The 22,755-nt window shown below is 45.2% G+C and overlaps 1 protein-coding gene across 2 annotated transcripts in view; it reads right to left on the bottom strand.

Annotated features, from left to right (window-relative positions):
* The window catches only part of SPL2 (E3 Ubiquitin ligase family protein), a 69,782-nt gene extending 51,935 nt beyond the window's left edge, over positions 1–17,847 (bottom strand). For both annotated transcript variants that reach the window (XM_086813183.1, XM_086813191.1), the window contains exon 1: positions 17,023–17,847. In XM_086813183.1, the coding sequence (XP_086669309.1) occupies positions 17,023–17,451 (429 nt within the window). In that variant the 5' untranslated portion in view covers positions 17,452–17,847. The remainder of the gene's footprint in view (positions 1–17,022) is intronic.
* Between the last annotated feature and the right edge of the window lie 4,908 nt (positions 17,848–22,755).

The raw sequence follows: 22,755 nt of genomic DNA, 5'->3' as shown, positions 1-22,755 counted from the left end.
ATTGGCCTTTCCTGGAAGGTACTCAATCATACTACCGAACTGCTGGAATATCTGACTCCAGCGGTGTTGTCGATCACTCCACTGTGCACTTGGCATCGTCTGAATCCAGCGCAATGCCTGGTGGTCAATGCGAACCTCGAAGTCACGGCCATACAGGAAATGTTTCCAATGTTTCAAGGCCTGTATAACTGCTAGGAGTTCACGATCATAGACTGAGTAGTTCTTCTCGGCGGGCTGTAACTTACGAGACATGTAAGCTACTGGATGACCATTCTGCTGCAATACACCTCCAAGTGCGATGTTACTCGCATCGGTGATCACTTGAAATGGTTCGTCCCACGAGGCAAGGGCTAAACAAGGCGCTTCTGACAAAGCCACCTTGAGGTTCTGGAATGCCTCCAACGCTCGTGGAGTCATTCGAATCTTTTGCCTTCTTGTTTTCACTCCCTTTAGCAGATCGGTGAGGTCTACCGAGAGGTCGGAAAACTTGTCAATGTGGGTGGAATATGCCTGGCATATACCCACAAATGATCTAATGTCATAAGCTGTCTGTGGTACTTCCCAGTTAACAATCTCGGCCACTTTAGCCGGATCCAGTCAAATGCCTTCAGCACTAATTATATATCCCAAGTAATGTACCTGGAACAGATAAAATTCTGACTTCTTTTCATTGACGTAGAGCTCGTTGCTTTCCAGCAACTTAAGGACTTTCTCCACATCAATGTCATGCTGCTCAACTGTAGCTGAAAATATGAGTATGTCGTCCAAAAATATGAACACACACTCTCCAATCAACTCCCGGAAAACACGCATCATCATGCGGTTAAATGTAGCTGGGGCGTTCGTCAAACCAAATGGCATGACCACAAATTCATAGTGGGCCCGTTCTGTACGGAAGGCTGTTTTGGGGATGTCCCCCTCTACAATCCGTACCTGGTGGTACCCACTCTTTAAATCCAATTTAGAGAACACCTTAGCTCCATTCAGCCTCTCGAGAATATAGTCAATTCGAGGCATCGGGAATTTGCTCTTGATAGTCAGCTTGTTGAGTGCACGATAATCGACACACAACCGAGAAGACCCATCTTTCTTCTTGACAAACAAGATCGGTGCCGCAAATGGCGACACGCTGGGGCGGATGAAGCCAGCTTGCAACAATTCTTGGAGTTGGCGGTCCAACTCCGATTCCATTGCCTTAGAAAGGCGATACGGAAACTTGCTCGGGGGTTCCGAGCCTGGGAGGAGGTCAATCTTGTGATCCTCTGGTCTGGACGGGGGGAGCTGGGGAGGGAGACTGTCCCGAAGAAAAATCTTCTAGAACTTTTCATGGAGAACCAAGTACTTCTCGGAAGCACTGGCCACCGTCTGGGCTGTCTGGATGTAAATCATCGCACACTGTGCGCCTTTCCTGACTGCTCGCTTAGCCTACAAGTGGCTTATGAGAGGAAAGTTTGGAATACCTGGCTCACACTTAATGGTCACCGGGGTGTTTGACACATTCCGATCGATCTGGAACGTGTGCTTGTCCCACTTGACATCAAGAAGAAACTTGTGAAACCACTGGATACCCAAAATTATGTCTGCTCCTACAAGAGGGGCAACCATAAAGTCACGCACAAACTCCATGCCCTGAATCACTAACTTAGCACCTAGAGCTTCATACTTGACGCTCGTTATCATACTTGTGCTAAAACCCTCAACCTGTTTGTCCACCGGAGTCAGCTCGAAACGGGCACGCCTAGCGGCCTGTTCCGTGACCACATCCTCCGTGCTGCCACTGTCAAACAAGACAACAACTCTCTGGCCACCTATGTAGCCAAAGGACTTGAGCAATTCGTTGCGCTCATACTCCTGGTCATGGGCGCCCTTCTGCTTATCTTCGAGCTCCCGGCTAATAATTGCTCCAACTGAAGCACCGGGGGTTGAAGAACTAGGGGTAGCCGCTGGGGTCTGTGTGGGAGCTGTGCTCACCACAGAACCTGTGGAGGCGGCGGCGGCCTTTGGAGGCTTCTTCAGACAATCCCGAGAAGTATGTCCTTTTGTGTGACAAAAGAAACATCTACCCTCCTTGTACTGAGAAAGCTCCTCAGCACTCAACTTGCCACCTGTCTTGCCTGCCTCCGCTTTCTGGTCTGGAGTAAGCTTAGACGCATTGTTCGAGTTTTTGGAGCCAGAGGCTCCCGGGCTCTGTCCTGGGGAAGACCCCGTCTGGTTCTGGCTTTTGCCCCCCGAGGCGTTAGCCTTGGGAGAAGCCGGCTGGGAAGTTTTGGGCTTGCCACCATTGTGGCGAGAGTGCGTCCTCAAAGGTGGCTGGCCTAAACATACACACCTCCCATTGGATTTGCGTGTCCAGGCCATACAAAAACTGCCCTTTCCTGTCCGAATCAGATAAGCCTAATTGTAGACACAAGGTCGAAATTTTATTGGCAAACTGAAGGACTCGTTGCGCATTCTGACGCGCTCCCCTGAACTCGTCTTCGAGTCGCTCAAGGTAGTGGGGCGGTAGAAACCGCTACTTAAGGTCGCGGACGAACTCGTCCCACACATAAGCTGCCATACCTGCTCTGGTGTGGGCATGAGCCCACTGAGTCCACCAAGGAATGGCCTCACCTTCCAAGTACCCACTAGCTAAGATCACTTTGTCAGTATCTGTTTTCCTAACTGCGGCAAAGTAAGCTTCAAATTGATGTAACCATGAATAAAGAGTTGTGGGATCGAGTTTACCATTATACTTACTGAAATTCATTTTCTCGGGAAAATGATTCGAGGGCGCCGCCGGTGTCAATCTGGCGTCCAAAGCTCTGAGGTAACGCTCGTGTTCCACGCGTCGCAGGCGTCGTCTTCTCGTTGTCGGATCTCCAATGCACGCATCTGCATCTCAAGCAAGGAGCTTGGCTGCGGCTGTGACCCAGCGAGAGGGTCCCTGTGAGTGACGAGGATCTGGTATCTGGGATACGGAAGGAGAGGGAGGAGGAGATGGAAAACGCGACGCTGGAGAGCGAGAACGCTCCTCCAGAGCCAAGATCCGCGCCTTCTGCTCATCCAACTTGGCTGTCTGGTCTGCGATTGCTCGCATCATCTGCTGGAACATGTCTGTGACACTCGAGCCGGGTGCCCTAGTTGGGCTGCCTGGTGCACTCTGGTCCCATGGTTCTGGTTCTCTCTCGTCGCCGAAACTCGCCATAGTGGGAAAATGCAATTCCTTTCCGGAACACAATCTGACCATCCACTATCTGTGTGGGAGACTTCCGGAGGCTTCCGGAGGCTAAAAACCAACCGTCCTTCGAGGGATAGGAGTCACTCCGAAAGGGGTAGTCCACCGGTGTCTAAAAACCAACCACACGAGCGAAAAAATTTTCTGGTTTTCTTTGCTGAATCTTTGTCCTTGAAGTAGGCTCTGATACCACTGTAATATGCGGAAGCTTCGGAGAAGGATCGGTACTTCAAAACTCAGAAATCAGCACTCTTTTCGCGACGGAATTAACGCACAAACTGAAAGGAGATGTGCAGAAAATAGAGAGAGAAGGGGGAGATGGAGAGGACACAGTATTGGGTCCCAATTACCCTCTGTAGGGCCCCCACCACGGATGGTGTATTTGCTTTATTAGAATGATGTAAATCTGAAAACAAAAATACAGAAAACTTCACCTTTTCTTGGCTGGAAAATCCTGCCCTTGACCTTCAGAAGTCCACCCCTTTGCTTGGCAATCTCCTTGGCTTGGCTGGCCCTTGATTGGCTTGAGCACTTGGTGAAAACTGAGATGAATTGATGGGATTATGGCCTCCACTATTTATACTCCTCCTCAGGAGCAGTCGGCCAGCTGAAAAAACAGGCTATGTCCAATACTTGTGGAAATTCAGCAATAAATGCTGAATTAAATCCCAAAAAATATTGCCTTTTTTTCCTAACAGGCTGAAAGTGATGCGCCTGCTTCTGATTGGCTGGACACCACTTTTGTCCACAATCCCAAGGCTGGGCAGCCTGTATGGGCTGCCCCATACATGCCCTACAGCCATATAAAGGCTGTAATCTCCTGGAGATTGCCTTATCTGTGCCCTAGGGCTGTCCTACAGCCCCTCCATGGCTGGTGGGTTCAGCCTGGGCCTTCTGGCCCTCATGGGGATGGTTTTCACACCATTCCCATGCCCATACTAAGCTCCGGGGTAGCCCTATGGGCTGGCCCCTTGTCCTAAACATAATCTACTCAGTGATCTGGCATCCGGTACCATACCAGATACACAGAACCACTGACATCATTCTAGAGGGAGACTCACAGCGCGGACTGGCACTGTTTCATGTGCAGGACAGTGCACACCTGACCTTAGACTCCTGTGCAGGACAATGCACACCTGACCTCGGACATCTGAGATGGATCTCTGGCTGACTCGTCCCGGACTGGGCTCACATGGGACCAGTTCACCATCCCAGGTCCTGCACCTTCTGTACAGAAATGTCTACGTGGCATCCAAGTGCGGGATGCACGTGACACCTGTAATGCCAAATGATCTCACCGTCCTGATCGGAAAGAAAGGGACCCGGGCGCCATGTGTGCAGAAAAGCCTCTCGCCGTCTACTCATGCGATCCAAATCTCCCTGAAGCTACCCCCACTAGTTGCGGAGGGTATGAATGATGTCGGTCCATATGGAACAAATGGACTCACGAGGAGGGATGAGGGTGCCCTCGATGGCCTCACTGCAACAGGCCCGCCATATATGCCATGCAGAATGCTGTTGATGATCTCCCATCTTTGACTCGTCCCCCGAGACCAAGATTTTCACGATCTGTTAGGAGTGGGAACAGCATCAATCCTGTAGTACGAGAATCGAAGAGCTTGGCCTCATGTTGTCTCCTCGTAGGAGAGATCAGGGCCAGTCTCAGCAAGGTTGCATAAGTACGACATACCTTATTATAAGGTACATTTTAGTGTACACTATGGTATTGTACCGTATTGTATGGATCTGTACATGGCAAGTCCCCCCCCCCAAACTGACTTTTGGCCCAAGACCCTCCCATAGTTATTGATTTTTCACCGCCCATAGTTGAATGTTCAGAAATGAATTGTTTTTTCATTCATTTTTCTCTATATATATGTAAACTATATAGTATATTTTTATGTTTTTACGGACCTTACGTATTTAAGGTATCTCAAAGTCTCAATCCGTACTTGAATGCATACCTTACCATACCTTACCGTACTTTTCCACCTTGAGTCTCAATCACCCAAGCTACTGCCCCAGATGATGGTGCACGGAGCAGCCCGTATTGTTGTGTAGAGGCGAAGGATCCTCAGCCAAACCTGTTGCATTTTGTGGCAGTCCCAAAGGCAGTGCCACTGCAACTCCATGGGATGGCTGCAAACCACACACTATGTTGGCCGTCCTCCAATGGCCAACCAAGTGCCAACCGTGAGACTCCAGTGGGCTCGCTGCCAGAGGAAGATTGTGATCTTCCTTGGCCGATAGCTGTCCCACAGGCGGTGCTTCCAAAAAAGCAAGGAGAGATGCTCTGGGAAGACCAGTGCACTGCCGCTCCTGGGGTACCATAGATCTCACGAATCTCGAACCTCCGAACCATCCTCACCGTATATTGGAGTAGTCAGGCTCTCCAACCGAAAGGGTCCTATTGGACACGTGTTAAGAGTTTGGCTCTCCCACAGCCAAAGTCGCTAAGATCTGTCATGGAAACCTCGGCCGCAGGAGGGTCAATGTAAAACTGGTGATCATGGAAACCAATAATCCTCGCCCTGCGTATGGATCATAGGGATGGTGCCCTTATGCAGTCCAATGGCATAGCAAGATGTTTTGTGGCTATGTATTCTGCTTATTTTTCATTTTGCGGGTACTTTGAGCTACTTATGGATTTATGGATATTTGGGACACAGTTGGCTCTTGTGCCTGTGTCTAGCTATCATCTGGCCTATGGATTTATGGATATTTGGGACACAGTTGGAGCTTGGCTCTTGCACCTATGTCTAGCTATTATCCCGCTCATGAAATTATGCATATTTGCGACACAGTTAGCTCTTGTCCCTGTGTCTGGTTATTATCAGAGTTGTTGACTCAGGATATGGATCCAGTTTGTTTCTTGATACGGTTGGCTCTTGTGCCCGTATTTGCGACACAGTTAGCTCTTGTCCTTGTGTCTGGTTATTATCAGAGTTGTTGACTCAGGATATGGATCCAGTTTGTTTCTTGATACGGTTGGCTCTTGTGCCCGTATCTGACTTCGGATTGTGGATCTGGATTTATGGCTGAAATATTATGGATTGGCACTGCATATGCTATTCTTGAAGGATATCTCAATGGTATCAGGTTTATACAGTTGCGGACAACTGCTTTATAAGATAGAGGGGATGTCACCATTTGGTCCCTTCACTAGTCTTGACCAGTGTTTCAGACATTGAGCGGAACCAAGGTGTGAACAGGATTTTTCCACAGAAGAAAGCTGAAGCATTTGCTAGCAAAGTTAGGCCTAAAAGATGGCTATGCAGCATGAGCACTATGGGATTTTTATCATTAAAGTGACTTATCATATTTATAAGTTGGTATGTTCACAGATCATTAAAGACAGGCTGGAAATAATTATTATTTTGAGCATGGATTGGTGAACAAAAGGAGGCACCTAGCTTAAACTTGGGCTGCAAGCCTGGGAAAAACATAAAGTTGATTTTTTGGGCTGAAACTTGGACATCAAGCCAGAAAAAGCATAAAATTGATATTTTTGGCCAAGTTCACTTATTTTGGGCAAAAAGGGAAAAGCACTTCAATAATAGAGCTACTCGACTTTTTTAAATAAAAAAAATAAGGATTTGGGCTGGAAGCCTAGCGGGGCGTGATAGACTCAACCACGGGTCTAAGAGATAAAAATATATAGAGAGAGAGGGGAGAGAGAGAAGGGAATATTCCCACATTGAGAGGGAAACAAGCCCCGCCTCCTTTTAGGAATTTATTCAGGAACAATCCACGGGCACGCTGGCCAAGATCAATACAATCAATGAATACAAAACAAACAAATATGATCCAAGTCGATGTCGATGTCGATGTACAAGATCTCTAATGTCGAGCACACCATGGGGATGACCCACAAGTATCTCTCACCCGGCTGGTACCAAATCCAAATATCCAAATCTAAATCCAATGAATCCAAATCCAAATCCAAATCCAAATCCAAGTCCAAGTCCAAGTTCCATGTTCATGTCCAAGCTTCATGCCCAACCTATATGTCCAAGTTCCATGTTTATGTCCAAGCTTCATGTTCCATGTCCAAGCTCTATGCCCAAGTTCTCCATGTCCAAGCTATATGTCCAAGTCCAAGAAACACTCGCTCATCCCATGAGTAATCTCACTCCTATAGCCTTGTCCATGAAGAAAACCATGGAAAAGCTCTTTCTCGCAAGAAAACTGATATAAAAACTGTTTTAATCGTTTTTGGGCGATAAAAACATCCAAAAAGCAATTTTTGGAGCAATTTTAGGGTTTTTGAAATTTCTGTCCGTTCAATTCCGTAGATGCGTCCGTATCGCCCATGCATATGCCCATACAAGTCTAGGGCTAACCGTACATCTGAAAATCATATTGGAGAAGGTGTTGATGGCGAAGAAGAAGCTCTTCATGATCATAATGATGTCCACACATACTCCACGATCTCCTTCAATCTTCAATGATCTTGTTCATGGTACTACAAGAGAAGTCCAATCCTTTTTATACTTGTGAGAGACCTTGCTTTTTGCCAAAAAGCCTTCATGCTTTTGCTTTGCCTTTTTAAGCTTTGCTTTTCTCTTTTTACTTTTATTAATAAAATATTACTCAACTTTTGGTGCTTTGCTTTTTGGCCTTAGAGCTGCTTTTTGAGAAAGCGCCTCTTGGCTTTTTGGTCCGGCTTAGTCTCCTCTTTCCAATGATGCCCTTGGCTCGCGGTCAACCCTGTTTGACTTTTTGCTTTTTCCTTGCTTTTTGACCAAGAATGGTACTTTCTCTTAATCAATCCTTATGGACCCTGTCCCCATGTCTTCTTCCACCTGTTTGGTGTTCGGACATGGATTTCATTATGTGAAATAGAGCTAGGAGGGCCAAATAGTTACATGGGCTGTTTTGAGGAAGACGCATCCCTTTGGAGCTTTTTCTCTCTCTTACTAGCTGACTACTGTGCTACGTTGTCTTTGCTAATTTGGCCAACAGACATATGGAGTTTTCTCTCTCTCTTTCTCTCAGCCGGTTGCTGCAAAGGCTGGACTGGCCATACAGCAGCCCGTACAGTGGTGCTGCAGCCATACAGAGGTTGTACAGCACTTCCTCTTCTCTCTATGCTGGTTATAGAGATGGTACAGCAACCGTACAGAAGGCGGTACAAGTTCACACGTGTGAAAATTCAAGGGCTGTTTTTTATGGCGCTGTTTTGGGGACAGAGGCTTTCTTCTAGGGCTGATTCATGGACTGTTTATGGCTGATTTATGGGACTGTTTTTGAGACAGTTTTGGTGCTGTGTTTTGTCTTGGCCCGAGATAGATATCCGGGCAAGAGATTTGTGCTGATGCTGTGTGGAAAGATCCGGTGTTGTTCACACCCACACCTTGGTATCTTGTAAAAAGCTTCTCTCAATAAAGAAGTTCCTAGGGGGCCGGACGTTCCGGCTCAGTGTGGTGTTATTTTATATTGTATTGTTCTTCCGCTGTGAAATCATGTTCTGTGTCTTCATACTCTGTGTTTGGTATCTAAAGTGTTGGTCAATTATTACTGTTTCGGGTCCCCTACAGGTGACATTGGTAGCAAAGAAAAGGCTTTCCCGGAAGCAAGAGGCTTGCTTCCAACAATGAGAAAGAGAAAAGATCAGAAGTGGGGACTACAATAACCAACAGTTTTGCTATTGAGAATCATAAGCATATGCAGTAGACAGCTTGGTCTCAGGACTTATGGATTCACAGATTTTATCCTTGAAATATGGAGTTGGTTTTATGTGCTTGTGTTCAGCACTCTTTCCATATGGATTATTGTGGATTCTATAATCAAGTTTACAAACAAGCTATATGGAGCTATCTCTCAAGATATCTTATGCGTATACTAAGGAGATATTTCTTTTAGCTTCATGACAACCCTGGCAAAGAAAAGCTAAGTATACTTTGATTTTTACCAAGTTGATACTTTTTGCTGATATTTGGAATTTTGTACATGTTGAACTCCCTTGCTAGCGCAAGTCCAGAATGTTTCTCATGTCTATCTTGAGATGTGTTTCAAGAAAGCTAATTTTTTCTGAAAGGGGTTTTCCTTGGAAACCATTCTAATTCAGGAAAAGGCTCCTCTATGGTTTTGGTCTTGTGTACTGGAGGCTTCAAGCAGTTTGGGATGCTAGAATTGTTGCCTACATAAGAATCTCATATGGGGACTATTCTAGTGGTATGGGACGCTAGAATATGTCGCATATGCGGTTACAAAGCTATGAATTATTTATCAGCAACATGGACTAGTTGATTCTAGACTATGAGAATACTCTAGTTACAGTGGATTTATTGGATATCTTATGGATCGAGGATTTTCTATGGATTTCTTTTATCGGTCAAAATGCCTAGAAAACTATTGGTAGCCGAAATGCCTGTACAACTATCTGTCGCAGACATGTTTATGGAGAACCAGGATCTCTAAGCCTGTGATTTATTGATATCTTATGATATACTGCACTCATGGAAGAGTTGGTGTGAGTAACTGAACTCATGGAAGAGTTGGTGACTCTGTCCATGTCCAGTGAGAGGAGTTGGGGACTCCAATTAGTGAGATGAGTTGCTGACTCTGATTTCTCACTATCTGAACTCATGGGATCATGGAAGATTTGGTGACTCTGTCCAGTGAGTTTCGTGAACTCATGGAAGGGTTCGCGACCCTAGTGCGTAATTTCAGGTTGGTGACCCTGTGCACTAATGCAAGAGTTGGTGACTAGTGAGCTCATACCTGGACTCATGGAAGGGTTGGTGACCCTAGTGAGTGAAGTCTCATGGAAGGAGAAACCCTGGCGACCATGTATGGTTTCATGGAAGAGTTGGTGACTCATGGGATCTGCTTCCCTTGTCTCCTAAGAAGGAAAACGCTGAAGAGAAAATGAGATATGATGCTGACTATATGCTGAACTGTATCCCCTTGTCTCCTAGGAAGGAAAACGTTGAGAAGATCCAGATGCCCCATTGTGAAGTGATGCGATTGCTTATATATGGGTGAATGCTGCTGGTCGGCTACCTTTACTGTAGTCGGCTGCCTTCTGTACCTTCACGACCTGCAATAAATACATATAAACTGCTGTCAGCTGGTCATAACAGCCCCGGCCTGATGAGATGTATGCACTAAATGCTCCTATATGCCTGATAATTGCTGTTGGTGTTATACAAGCCCCAAACACTGATGCTCATGCTGTGAATGCCTGGATAATACTTGGATTAATGCTTGAATGTCCTGCTGAATGCTTATGGATGCTATGATATGCCATGTCACTGGTACACCTGATGGGTGTGCACATGACACTCTCTGTCTAGCTATCATCTAGTCTATGGATTTATGATATTTGGGACACAATTGGAACTTGGCTCTTGTGCCTGTGTCTAGTTATCATCCGGCTTATGGAATTATGAATATTTGGGACACAGTTGGCTCTTGTCCCTGTATCTAGTTATAATCAGAGTTGTTGACTCAAGATATGGATCCAGTTTGTTTCTTGATACGGTTGGCTCTTGTGCCCGTATTTGACTTCGGATCCTGGATCTAGATTTATGGCTGAAATATTATGGATTGGTAGTGCATCTACTATTCTTGAAGGATATTTGAGTGGTATCATGTTTATACAGCTGCGGACAACTGCTTTATAAGACGGAGGGGATGTCACCATTTGGTCCCTTCACTAGTCTTGACCAGTGTTTCAGACATCAAGCGGAACCAAGGTGTGAACGGGGAATTTTCCACAGAAGAAAGCTGAAGCATTTGCTAGCAAAGTTTGGCCTGAAAGATGGCTATGCAGCATGAGCACTATGGGATTTTTATCATTAAAGTGGCTTATCATGTTTATAAGTTGGTGTGTTCACACATCATTAAAGACGGGCTGGACATAATTATTATTTTGGGCATGGACATGTGAACAAAAGGAGATCCCTAGCTTAAACTTGGACTACAAGCCTAGGAAAAATAAAAGTTGATTTTTTGGGCCGAAACTTGGGTATCAAGCCAAGAAAAGCATAAAATTGATATTTTTGGCCAAGTTCACTTATTTTGGGCAAAAAGAAAAAAGCACTTCAATAATAGTGCTACTCGACTTTTTTTTTTTTTAAACAGGGATTTGGACTGTTTTGAGGAAGGCGCATCCCTTTGGAGCTTTTTCTCTCTCTCTCTTATTGGCCGACTGCCGTCTTCTCTCTCCTCCCATGTACTGGAGCTGGCCGTCTACTATGCTGTGTTGTCTCTGCTGATCTGGCCGACAACAGTATGGAGTTTTCTCTCTCTTTCTCTCAACTGGTTGCTGTAGAGGCTGGACTGGCCGTACAGCAACCCATATAGTGGTGCTACAGCTGTACAGAGGCTGTGCAGCATAGTCACACGGGACGGAGGGGACAGAACCCTTGGAACGGGGGACGCCGTCTTGGGAACACTGTGGGACGGGGACGGACGAACGTCCCCAGCTGGACGTCCCTCACAAGGGACGGCGTTCCGAGGATGGATCCAGGAGGGGATGGTTGTGTTAGAAGTCATCTCCTGTCTAGATTTATACACCAGGGCCTTTGTTGTGGGTGTGCCCGCCCTTATGAGGTGTTTTATCATTTTTCCTCACTCCCCGTATTTTTCCCCTATTTTTTCCTATTTTTCTGTGGCATGGGAGGCAGTCTAGTAGTGGCAGGTGGACCCAGAGCCTGGCCGACTGCTCTGTTTGAGTCGTGGGACTCCTCTGCTGCTGGCCGACCCATTTTGATGCTGGCCGACTGTATTTATTCAGTCGTGGAGGATTTCTGTGTCCAGTCGGCTGCCCTACAGCAGGCCGACTGCTGATGTGGGGGCATATATATAGGCCCCCAGCCCCCATACCATTCTTGTATCATATTCGGGATCTTCTTGTGTATATCAGAGAGAGTTACACGCCTACATCTCTCTCTCTCTTGTGTTGTTTTTCTGCCTGCGTTTTTGCTCGTGTTCCCAGATCTGGTCATCATCTCCGCTGCGTATTCTGACATGGTATCAGAGCCCTAGGCTCTAGATAGGTCTTGGGATTTGTGTGAGCAAGAGGGGGACTGTTTTGTGGCTGATTGGTGGACTGTTTTGGACTGTTCGGGAAGAGGAGAAGCAAGAGGAAGGCGGGCTGATTTGCTGGACAGCCACTTGCAAGTTTTAGTTCTTCTTTGTTCCCACCCACCCACCCTTTTCAGAGTACATCCCCGCTATGGCAGATCTGTTTGAGATGGCCGAGAGACATGTGAAGATCCCGACACTCCCCACGTTCCCGGTGGACCGTCAGTTGGACGGGAGCAACTACGGCATATGGAAGGTGATGATGGAATCTGTTCTGGAGTCCTACGACCTCGCTGATTTCGTCGTTGTTGGTGTTCCACAGCCGGAAGTAGAGGAAGGGGAGTTACCGTCAACCCGAAAGGACCGGGAGGCCCAGACACAGATGTGGGATCGTGTCAACGCCAGGGTCCGTTCGTTTATTTTCCTCAACTGCACACCGCAGGTAATCAATCATGTAAAGCACATGACGCTGGCCAGAGGTATATGGCAGCATTTGGCCTCACTTTACAACAGGGTATCGCCCATGAAGAGGATCTCCTTGGAAGTCCAGATGCGGGTTATGAGCCCTGCAAAGTCGTCGACGATGCGGGAGCATATTAACAAGCTGCAGGCTCTTCAGCAGGAAGTTCTTCAGGCTGGGAAGGAGATATCGTCAGAGAACATGGCCATAACGTTGCTGTCACATTTGCCCTCTTCGTACTCAGCATTTTACTCGTCTTTGATTACCACTGGCAGGCTCAACACCATCACGTGGGAGGAGCTTGTGCCCATGGTCCTGGACCAGGAGGAACGATTCACGAACCCTCCTCAAGGTGGAGGTTCGGAGGCCTTTACTGGCCAACGGTCGAAAGGCCGTAACTCGGGCAAAGGGAAGGCTTCACGGAGAAGTCTTCTGAGAAGAAGTCCGACGCCGACCGCGAGAAACTGAAGGCAGAGAGGACCTGTAATGATTGTGGCGAGAAAGGCCACTACTGGAGGCAGTGTCCCAAGCGGAAGACCGAAAAGGGTGAAGATTCCTCAGCAGCAATCATGAAGACTCCGGCTTTTGTGCACCTGGAGGTGATGGACACCGATGCTTCATTTTCTTCAGGCAGGGAGGAGATTGGAGGACTCTCCGCAACGGATACACGGGAGTGGATTCTCGATAGTGGTGCTTCCAGGCACATGACTCCTTCCCGTTCCGGTTTACAGGATCTCTGCAGGCGTTCTGGTCATATTCTTACTGGGGATACGTCCACTATCCCAGTTCACAGTGAGGGCAGGATGGAGATAGTTCCCGATGGCAGAGGGGGGAAGCATTCCTCCCAGGTGTTGTATGTTCCAGCACTTGGTTTTCATCTGTTGTCAGTGCATCAGGTTTGCAAGACTGGCGTACGGGTGGAGTTTGATGAGCATTTTGTTGCTCTCCGGGACAAAGCAACAGGCCAAGTGGTTTGGGAAGGCGGAGTGGAGAATGAAGTTTACAGGCTTTCAGCACTCTCTCTCCCAGGTCCTCAGGGTTGTGATGAGTGGCAGTCTGGTAATGGCTACTTGTGTGTGGATACGCTACAGGTGCGGGCTTTCCGAGACCACGTGGTGGATAGCTTGCCAGTAGATGGCAGGAACTTTCCAGTACTGATGTTGGTAGTTCTTGTGTTCGTGAGTCAGAGGAAGCTGAACAGGTCACTTATGCTCTGATGTCTTGTAGTATTCGGGACATAGAACTTCCAGTTGTTGAGGATGTTCTTTCCACGCGGACCTTTCAGAAAGCCAGGCAAATGGCAGGTGCTTACTTGCAGAAGGAGGTGGTCTCTCCAGGCTTTGTGGTTCCGGATTCAGAGGGGGTGGTTGACAGGTTTCAGAAGGCCTTGCGTGGTCTTCAGAAGGTTTCCAGGACTTGTTTGTGCACCGTAACAGGTGTTGATCCTTGTGAGCAGTGTGATGTCTCTGTGACTCAGAAGCTGTATGGTTCATTGATCTGGTTGATGGACACCAGATTGGACGGGAGCTTCCTGATGAGGCAGTTGAGCTCATGGTTGCAGATGTCTCTTTGGGAGGCAGGATTACGTTTCCTATGGTTTCTGCGGCATGCGAAGGATCATGGACTCTTGTACACAGGAGGGGGATTGTTGGATGGAGTCCGACTCCACGGTTGGAGTGACTCAGTTTGGGGAGGAGATCCGGACACGAGGAGATCTACTTATGGCCCAGGAGCAGTTTTACGGAGCAGGAGGAGGTTACATTGCAGGTTTGGGCTTCCACTGGAGGAACCCATGGTCATCCAGAGGCACTTTGTTCGTGAACAGATCGTTGCTGATGACATCTTGCTAGAGTTCTGTTCGACGGAGGACAGTACAATGGACCTCTTCACGAAGTCGCTCTCTCAGGATTTGCTCAGGCAGCACCCCAGCTCCCAGTGGTTGGTTACACAGCCAGGAGCTGAGAGGGGGTGTTAGAAGTCATCTCCTGTCTAGATTTATACACCGGGGCCTTTGTTGTGGATGTGCCCGCCCTTATGAGGTGTTTTATCATTTTTCCTCACTCCCCGTATTTTTCCCCTATTTTTTTCCATTTTTCTGTGGCATGGGAGGCAGTATAGTAGTGGCAGGTGGACCCAGAGCCTGGCCGACTGCATCTGTGACATGGCCGACTGCACTGTATGAGTCGTGGGACTCCTTTGCTGCTGGCCGACCCATTTTGATACTGACCGACTGTATTTATTCAGTTGTGGAGGATTTCTGTGTCCAGTCGGCTGCCCTACAACAAGCCGACTGCTGATGTGGGGGCATATATATAGGCCCCCAGCCCCCGTACCATTCTTGTATCATATTCGGGATCTTCTTGTGTATATCAGAGCAGAGTTACACGCCTACATCTCTCTCTCTCTCTTGTGCTGTTTTTCTGCCTGCGTTTTTGCTCTTGTGTTCCCAGATCTGGTCATCATCTCCGCTGCGTATTTTGACAGGTTGTGGGGGACAGCTGCATGGGAACGCCGCAGGTTACTGTTTGGGCAATGGTCACATTTTTTTCCTTTTTTGGCCATTTGGGAGGGGCTTTCCGTGGGCCTTTAGCCTTGGCCCATAGGCCTTGAGGCTTTGGGCCTTGGCCTCTCTCTTGCCTCCCTCCCTATAAGAAGACACACACACACACTCCCTCTCACACTTCAAGCTTTAGCTTCACACACACACACACACACTCTCTCTCTCCCTCAAGCGGCAAAGCCTCAAGGGCCAAGGTCTCAAGTTTCAAGCTCTCACACAAGCAAGTTGTAGCCTCTCAAGCAAAGCACAAAAAGCTCTTCTTGTAGATGAAGATAACTCAAGTGAAGAAGACGCAATAGAGAGAAGGAGCCTCAGTCGAGGCTATAACTACATTGAAGACCAATGGGCTTTCTAGACCAACTAGAACCTGCCCACTTGTAGTCATTTCTCTATCTAAGTGAAATGCAATCATAACTAGATGTCTACAATCTGTCATTATAATGGCATTGTAAACCTCAATGAGTAAGACCTGCGGGCACTTGGATTGTCATCATAACCAGCATTGTAAACAATAACTGAGCCAGCGTTGACATCATAGTAGCCATGGATATTTTGTTGAGGGAGGGAATTGAAACAATACACCAAAATATCTTCATATGACATTGTGAACATGGGCATATGGTTCAAAGGTCTTATAGCCAATAAAAATGGTAGACTATGTTCAAAGAAGAATCCACAAGGGAATATTCTAGGCGCCTATTGCAAGTGGGAGATGGTTCAAACTTGCATCCAAATCTAGGGAATTTTGGAGATCTTGGAGGTGCTCACTACAAGAGATAATTAGGGTTTTGCTTAAGAGTTAACCATGCCCTAATCCATTGTACTCCAGCCTATTTAAAGACACTGATCTAATGCAAGCGTACACCACTATTATCCTATCTCATTGAGTCATTATGCTGTCCATTTGATTAAGCATGCAGTTAGTAATAATCTCTTTCTTGATTAGCTTGTTTTCAATGCTTCTACCATGAATTTAATCATCCTAATCAAGCCTCCATAATGCCAACACAAACAGCCACCACCCTCCTTTGCGAATCAGGTGAATAAGCCCCTCCCATAGCCCTTCCAACATGTGGCCAGTGATCATGATCTCATTGAAGGCGGCAGCCTGAAAACCAACATCCATCTCCTTAACTTTCATGCCGCCTCCTCCCCTCTTTCGCCTACCCATCCCCTACCTTCTTCCAATTTGTGCAACCACGTCCTATTGGAACTTTTTAGTTAGTTGGTGTGAACACCCTCTAGAAGTATGAACAACCGCTATTGGCTGTCGTGAATCATTATCATGTGCAAAGACCTTCCCGACTGATGCCTGTAAATGTCACATGCATCCCGCACTTGGATGCCACATGGACATAATATCTATTCAGCAGGCCTAGAGCCACCTGCTTCAAACCTTTCTTAAATTGGTGGCTCAAAAATTCAAAAAAGTGTGTACGTTTGGAAACAATAACAAAGGTACCTCAATATCTCTTCTATTCAGTTGTCTAAGTTTTCATGTATGTATCAAGCTTGGGAGTTTCCATAAAGATCATGCATAAAGAAGGCAAGGACAGTATTTGATGTGCATAGCGTCCCAGAACAGAAAAAGATAGAGTTCAATTCTTGCCAATTTGCATTGCAAACTTTTTTCCCCCAGCCCCCCCCCCCCCCCCCCGGGCCCCCCCGGCCCCCACAAAAGACAAGACAAAACAAATTTCTCTCCTTTGCATTTTTGCATCTGTAAAGCATTTCAACAGATAAAGAACAGACCGTTTGGGTCCTTTGAACGATGACCGCCTTCTCTGCTGCATTGTGTGCAGTGAGCAGGTCGTCTTCTTTCCTCAGCCACTGAGAATCCACTGCAGCTTTGGTGCTGACCTTCCCTCTGATGATAACCACAGCATTCCCTTGCAGCTGCTGGCTTGAAGAACAACGAATTCCAGCACGGGATAAGCCACGGCTGGATTCGGGCCCCCTGCTTTCTTTAAGGTCATGCGAATCCTCAGAAATCAAAGCGCGCAGATCGGCGATGCGACACAGCGGCGTGTCTTCCAGCTGATTCAGAGCCCTGGAGTGAGAATAAAACCTCAGCCAAGTTCTAATGGCCAGTACTGCTACACCTAGCCCTAACACTACTCCGTCGCCGGCCAGAGCCATCCTTGTAAGAGCAGCGCATATCTCCTCGTCGCTCGATTCCATCTCTGGTCGCCACTTTCTCGGATTTCATGAACCAAGCTGCACCAGCACTGAAACCCTAGAAAAGCAAGGCTTCCAAAGTCCGTGGCTTTTGAACCCCTAGAAAAGAAAGCCTTTCTGCGTCCATGGACAGATTCGGGCTAGAAAAGCCTGTGTCCTTGGAGTCGAAAAAGACTTCGCTAACCAGATTCTGCATCCAAAACGGCTGAATTCGACTTCAACAGCGCCGCGCCTGCGAGAAGTTTCTCCCACCTGTGTTAAACCCTAGAGGGTCGGAGTAAAATTGCGGCTGACAGCTCTTCGCGCAAAGGAAACGAGACGATTCGCTGATTTGTCCGAATTGCCAAGCGATGCAGACTTTTCGAGTTATCGATTTTTAATCGACACAAACATTTTAACCAACCAATCCTACCCGATTTTAGTTCCCCAAATCTATACTACATTCAGATTTTATACATGCAGATTATATATAAAATACTCAAAATAAAGGTAATGAAAAATCTTAGCCGTTTATTCAGAACTTTTGACCGGAAAAAATACACTGAGTTGTCATTTTCCTCAAGTAATGCTCCATAAACCTTACATTTATTTAGTAGGACCCCAAAATGTTTTTTCTGTTGGTAGTTTATAAGAAGACATGAGCTGTTTGGTTTCGTTGAATCTCAAATGTAAACTACATATGCATCTACCTCATTGTGGTAGGTAGGAAGAGCCTTGCCCTCACATAGTTTCTGCAAGTCCAAATGACAGTGTTTTTTTTTATATTGTAGGCAAGAATATCAACAACTCATCCTTGATCATGAAATTGGTAAGTTATCGAGTGCAATTTTGCATTATCTTACTTACGAAGACATCTAATAAATAATACAGTGAGCAACTGTATGAATGTGGTTCCCACCCATTAGCACTCCTCGTCTCGATGTGCATAGTCTAGAAGCACAGGAACAATGCACGTTGATCGTGAATTATCTCAAAAGTAAACAAAACAGCTATCCCTCCATAGTATGGGAATAATCACCCAATTTCACATAAACTTCAAGAAGCACAACATTGTCTAGTGGGAATGGATGATCTAATCTATCAAATGTGTCACGGATTGAGGAATGGCATTTCCTTCCCAACATTGAATCGACACCACACATCATGCATATACGTATCACAAAAAATAGTGACTTCAATTCCCATTGTGTATAAAGCTCAATTGTGTTATCCCATGTTGAAGCAATTGGCTAGTCTTCTTCTTAGCCATGAGGGCTTTTTCTCTCCTCATTGAGTGATTGTCTTATCAAGCGGTGGCATTGATGCTAAAGTATCCAAGAAAAGCATGACTAACCTCATAGGAGTGGTTCTTGGCAGTGTCAGGTGAGGAGGCAACATTGGAGGTGGGATCTCCATGTCCCTATAAGGATTCCTAACAACAATAGGGTTTTTGCTTAGGCTTATAAGCTGCATCTGTAGTACTAGGAGGTGGCATTGGCAAAGCTAATGGTTGTGGGGGTGCTAGCACCCCACACATCCTCATCATTCTCTGGGCGTGGTAGCAATTAGTTTTCATATCTTTAGCGCCACTGGTCCCCTCTAGCTCTGAGGGCTGGGCATTTATGGGTTGTGTGGTTTAATTCCATTTGCCTCGAATAGAATCTTTTTCGTACTCCTAGTTAATAAAAAAGAATAATATTTTTTTTCCCAAAACTAACTATCCTATTCTCAATATGGATCCATTTAGATAGATTCTTCCTTTGGGATTTGATGCTACACCGTGGCATGCTACTTCTTTTTTTCTTTCCCCAATCAACTACAGAGATAAATTGTATAACTTCTTGGGTGGACCAATTTCATCGTATCAACCCAGATTTTCAATGATGAATGAATCTTTACGGTGCTATATCCTTTGATTCAATCAATTATCCATGGGATAGTTAGGCTATGTCCCTTCTCTCAAACCTGGGATGTGCTGAGAAGGGGTGACTAGATTCCATAGCTTGTGACAACTTTTGTCCGAAAGTCTGTTTGTGGGAAGCCCTTTTTCAAGGCTACACAGTCTTCTTCCCACGCGTGGGTGCTAAGAGCTCTTCGATTAACCTCCCAACCACAGCCAAAACAACACAACTACTATCTCGGGACTCCTACTCTTTTAATAGCTTAAAGCTCTTCACATGTGTCCAGTCACTTTCACTAGTGTCCGGCCACTCTTTAGTCTGTAATTGGCCATTTTGGCTTCCCTAAACCCCACTCGTGCCTTGCCCATACAGTCGAGCTCTCTAGGCCCCCAGTATTTCTGACATCGTGACATTACTCCCCCCTTAAGAGGAGTTTTCATCCTCGAAAATGAAATTCGAAAACCTCTTTCTGAGTCTACTTACCTTTTTCCAAGTAGAACCTTCTTTTGGTCTATCCTTTCACTTAACTAAACACTCCTGTCGTACAGAGTGTCGAGTTCTTTTCTCTTGGAAATCCAAGACCTTTTATGGTTCGTGTGGTAAGGATGGGGCTTCAATAAGTTCTACTAGGATTTCTTGACTGACGAGATTATCGTTATCACCCAATTTCTTTTTCAGTCTACTAACGTGAAAAATTGGATGAACTTTAGAGCTTTCTAGTAAAGCTAACTTATAAGAAACATTGCTTACTTTTTTAAGTATTGTAAATGAACCACAATACCTTGGGAATAGCTTCGGACTTCTCCCCGTTTTCAAAGATTTGGAGTGTTCGAGAACCTTTAAAAACACTTGGTCACCTTCTTCAAAGATGAGTTGTCTACGATATTTATATGCATAATGTTTAGCACGGTCATGTGCTCTCTTAACATTATCTTTTGTGATTTTGGAGATCTTGAAGAAAATCTTTAACCTTTTGTATCTTTTCTTTCTCGAGTCCAACGGCCACTGAAGCTTGCGCTTGAAAACCATACATCAACATAAATGGGCTAAATCCCATTGTTGAATGTTTGGCACTATTATAAGAGAATTCCAATATGGGTAAATATTATTCCCAATTGGTTTGCTTTTTTCTTACATATGCTTGTAGCATGTCTTCCAAGACTTGGTTGACTCTCTCGGTTTGACCATCACTTTGAGGATGATCAGCTGTACTCAAACTTAGCATGGTGTCCAATCTCTTAAACACAGCACGCCAAAAATGACTATTAAACTTTGTATCTCTATCACTAACTATATCGGAGGTAAGCCATATAATCGATAGATATTTTCAATGAATAGCCTTGCTAACTCAGGCGTAGTCACTGTCATTTTTGTCAGAATAAACCAACATATTTATGTCAACCTATCTACGACCACCTAAACCAAATCGTGGCCTTTATTCATTTTAGGTAATCCAACTATAAATTCCATTGAGATACTCTCCCACTTGCCATTTGGGATCTCTAGTGGACTTAGTAAACCTACTTTTAGGCGTCTGTTTTATTAACCTAGCACTTTTGGCATTTTAAGACATAGTCTTGGACGTCCTTACTTAAGCCAGACCAATAAATTTCTCTCTTAACTAGTGCATATGTCTTCCGTATTCCAGGATGACGAGCACTCGGACTATCACGACATTCATATAAAATACGGCACCTAATGTCTAAGTCCAAAGGTATACATACTCTAGCTTTGTAAAGTAGGTAACCATTATCGATGAAAAATTTGTTCCAACATTTCTTTTATCACTAAGTGACATGTCTCCTTGAGACATCTCTCGAGACTTACCGCGCTAGTGGAAGTGTCTGTCTATCTTTATTTATAGTCAAGGGATTCCTCTTCTCTAAGACACTCCACACATGGGCATAATGCAGATCATCAACGCACTTCCCCTTAAGTGATTCCAAAAAATCACTCTTAATTTGAGTAAAACTCAACTCATTAGCCATGGGCATGCGACTCAATGAATCAGCACCATAACGCCCTTTTCTATATCTCAATTGAAAGTCAAACTCCTGGAGCAACTCTACCCATCGAGCTTTATGTCCTTTCAACTCTCTTTGACTAGATAGCCAATTTGATACTCTCATGATCAAAGGCTATCTCAAATCTGGCACCATATAAATAATGCCTCCACTTCTTTAAGGCATGAATTATAGCATATAACTCTCTTTCATAAGGTGAATAATTTTGTTGAGCTCTATCCAGCTTTTTACTTTCAAATGCAATAGATTTCCCCCCTTGTAAGAGGATTGCGTCTACTGCATCATTACTAGCATCCGCCTCTACCACAAAGGGTTGATTCAAATCGACCACTTGTAGAATGGAGCTATAGCTATAGCTACCTTAAGTTTTTCAAAACTTCTTTGCTAGGAACCCCCCCAAATGAAGGTCTTTCTCTTTCCTTTAAGTTGATCCGTCATTGGAACAACTATCTTAGCATAATCTCGAACATACTTTCTATAGAATCTAGACAAACCAAGAAAAATTTGTAATTCTGAGATGTGGCCATTTCAATATGGCTTCAACTTTCGTTGGATCCATACAAATGCCATCTTTCAAGATTATGTGGCCTATATATTAGATTTCTTTTATGAAGAATTCACATTTACTTTCTTTGTCATAAATTGAATGCTTCTTGAGTAACTCAAATACTTGTCGTAAAGTGTTTGAGATGTTCTTTCTTAGTGCGACTATAGCTCAAGATATCATCTAGGAAAACCACGATAAATTTTCCTAAATAAGGTTTCAAGACACTATCCATGTGTGTCATGAATGTGGCCGGAGCATTAGTCAAACCGAAGGGCATGACTAAAAACTCATAGTGACCAAACTTAGTTCGAAAAAGCAGTCTTGTGGACATCCGCTTCCCAAATTCTCACTTGATGATATTCAGATCGTAAATCGATTTTCATAAAGTACTTTGCCCTAGAGTTGATCAAACAACTCATATATTTGTGGCAAAGGGTACTTATTCTTAATTGTGATTTGATTCAAACCATAGTAGTCTATGCATAGTCGCATAAACCCATCTTTTTTCTTTATCAATGGAATTAGTGAAGCCCAAGGCGAAGTGCTTGATCAAATGAATGCACTTTTAAGGTATTTCTTTAACTATCATTCTACTTCTTGTGCTTCCTTAAAACTAAGCCGATAAGGAAGCTTACTTACTGGCTTTGAGCTAGGCATTACTTCGATTGGATGCTCAACATTAAGGATAGGAGGTAATCTTCTGGTAATTCATTTGGAAACATATCTTTAAATTGTTGTAACAATTTCTTTAAGGATTCGTTAACTTTTTTTTATTAACATGCTTTGATTGAAAAGAATTCATGTAAACACTATGCTCACTCAAACCACTTATGTTTTCACATGTGAAAAAGGAAAT

The sequence above is a fragment of the Cibotium barometz genome, chromosome 2, assembly GCF_041138505.1.
Source record: "Cibotium barometz isolate CiBa-2024 chromosome 2, ASM4113850v1, whole genome shotgun sequence".
NCBI classification, from domain to species: Eukaryota; Viridiplantae; Streptophyta; class Polypodiopsida; order Cyatheales; family Cibotiaceae; genus Cibotium; species Cibotium barometz.
The sequence above is the reverse complement of the archived record's forward strand: the minus strand, read 5'-3'. Positions and strand labels throughout refer to the sequence as shown.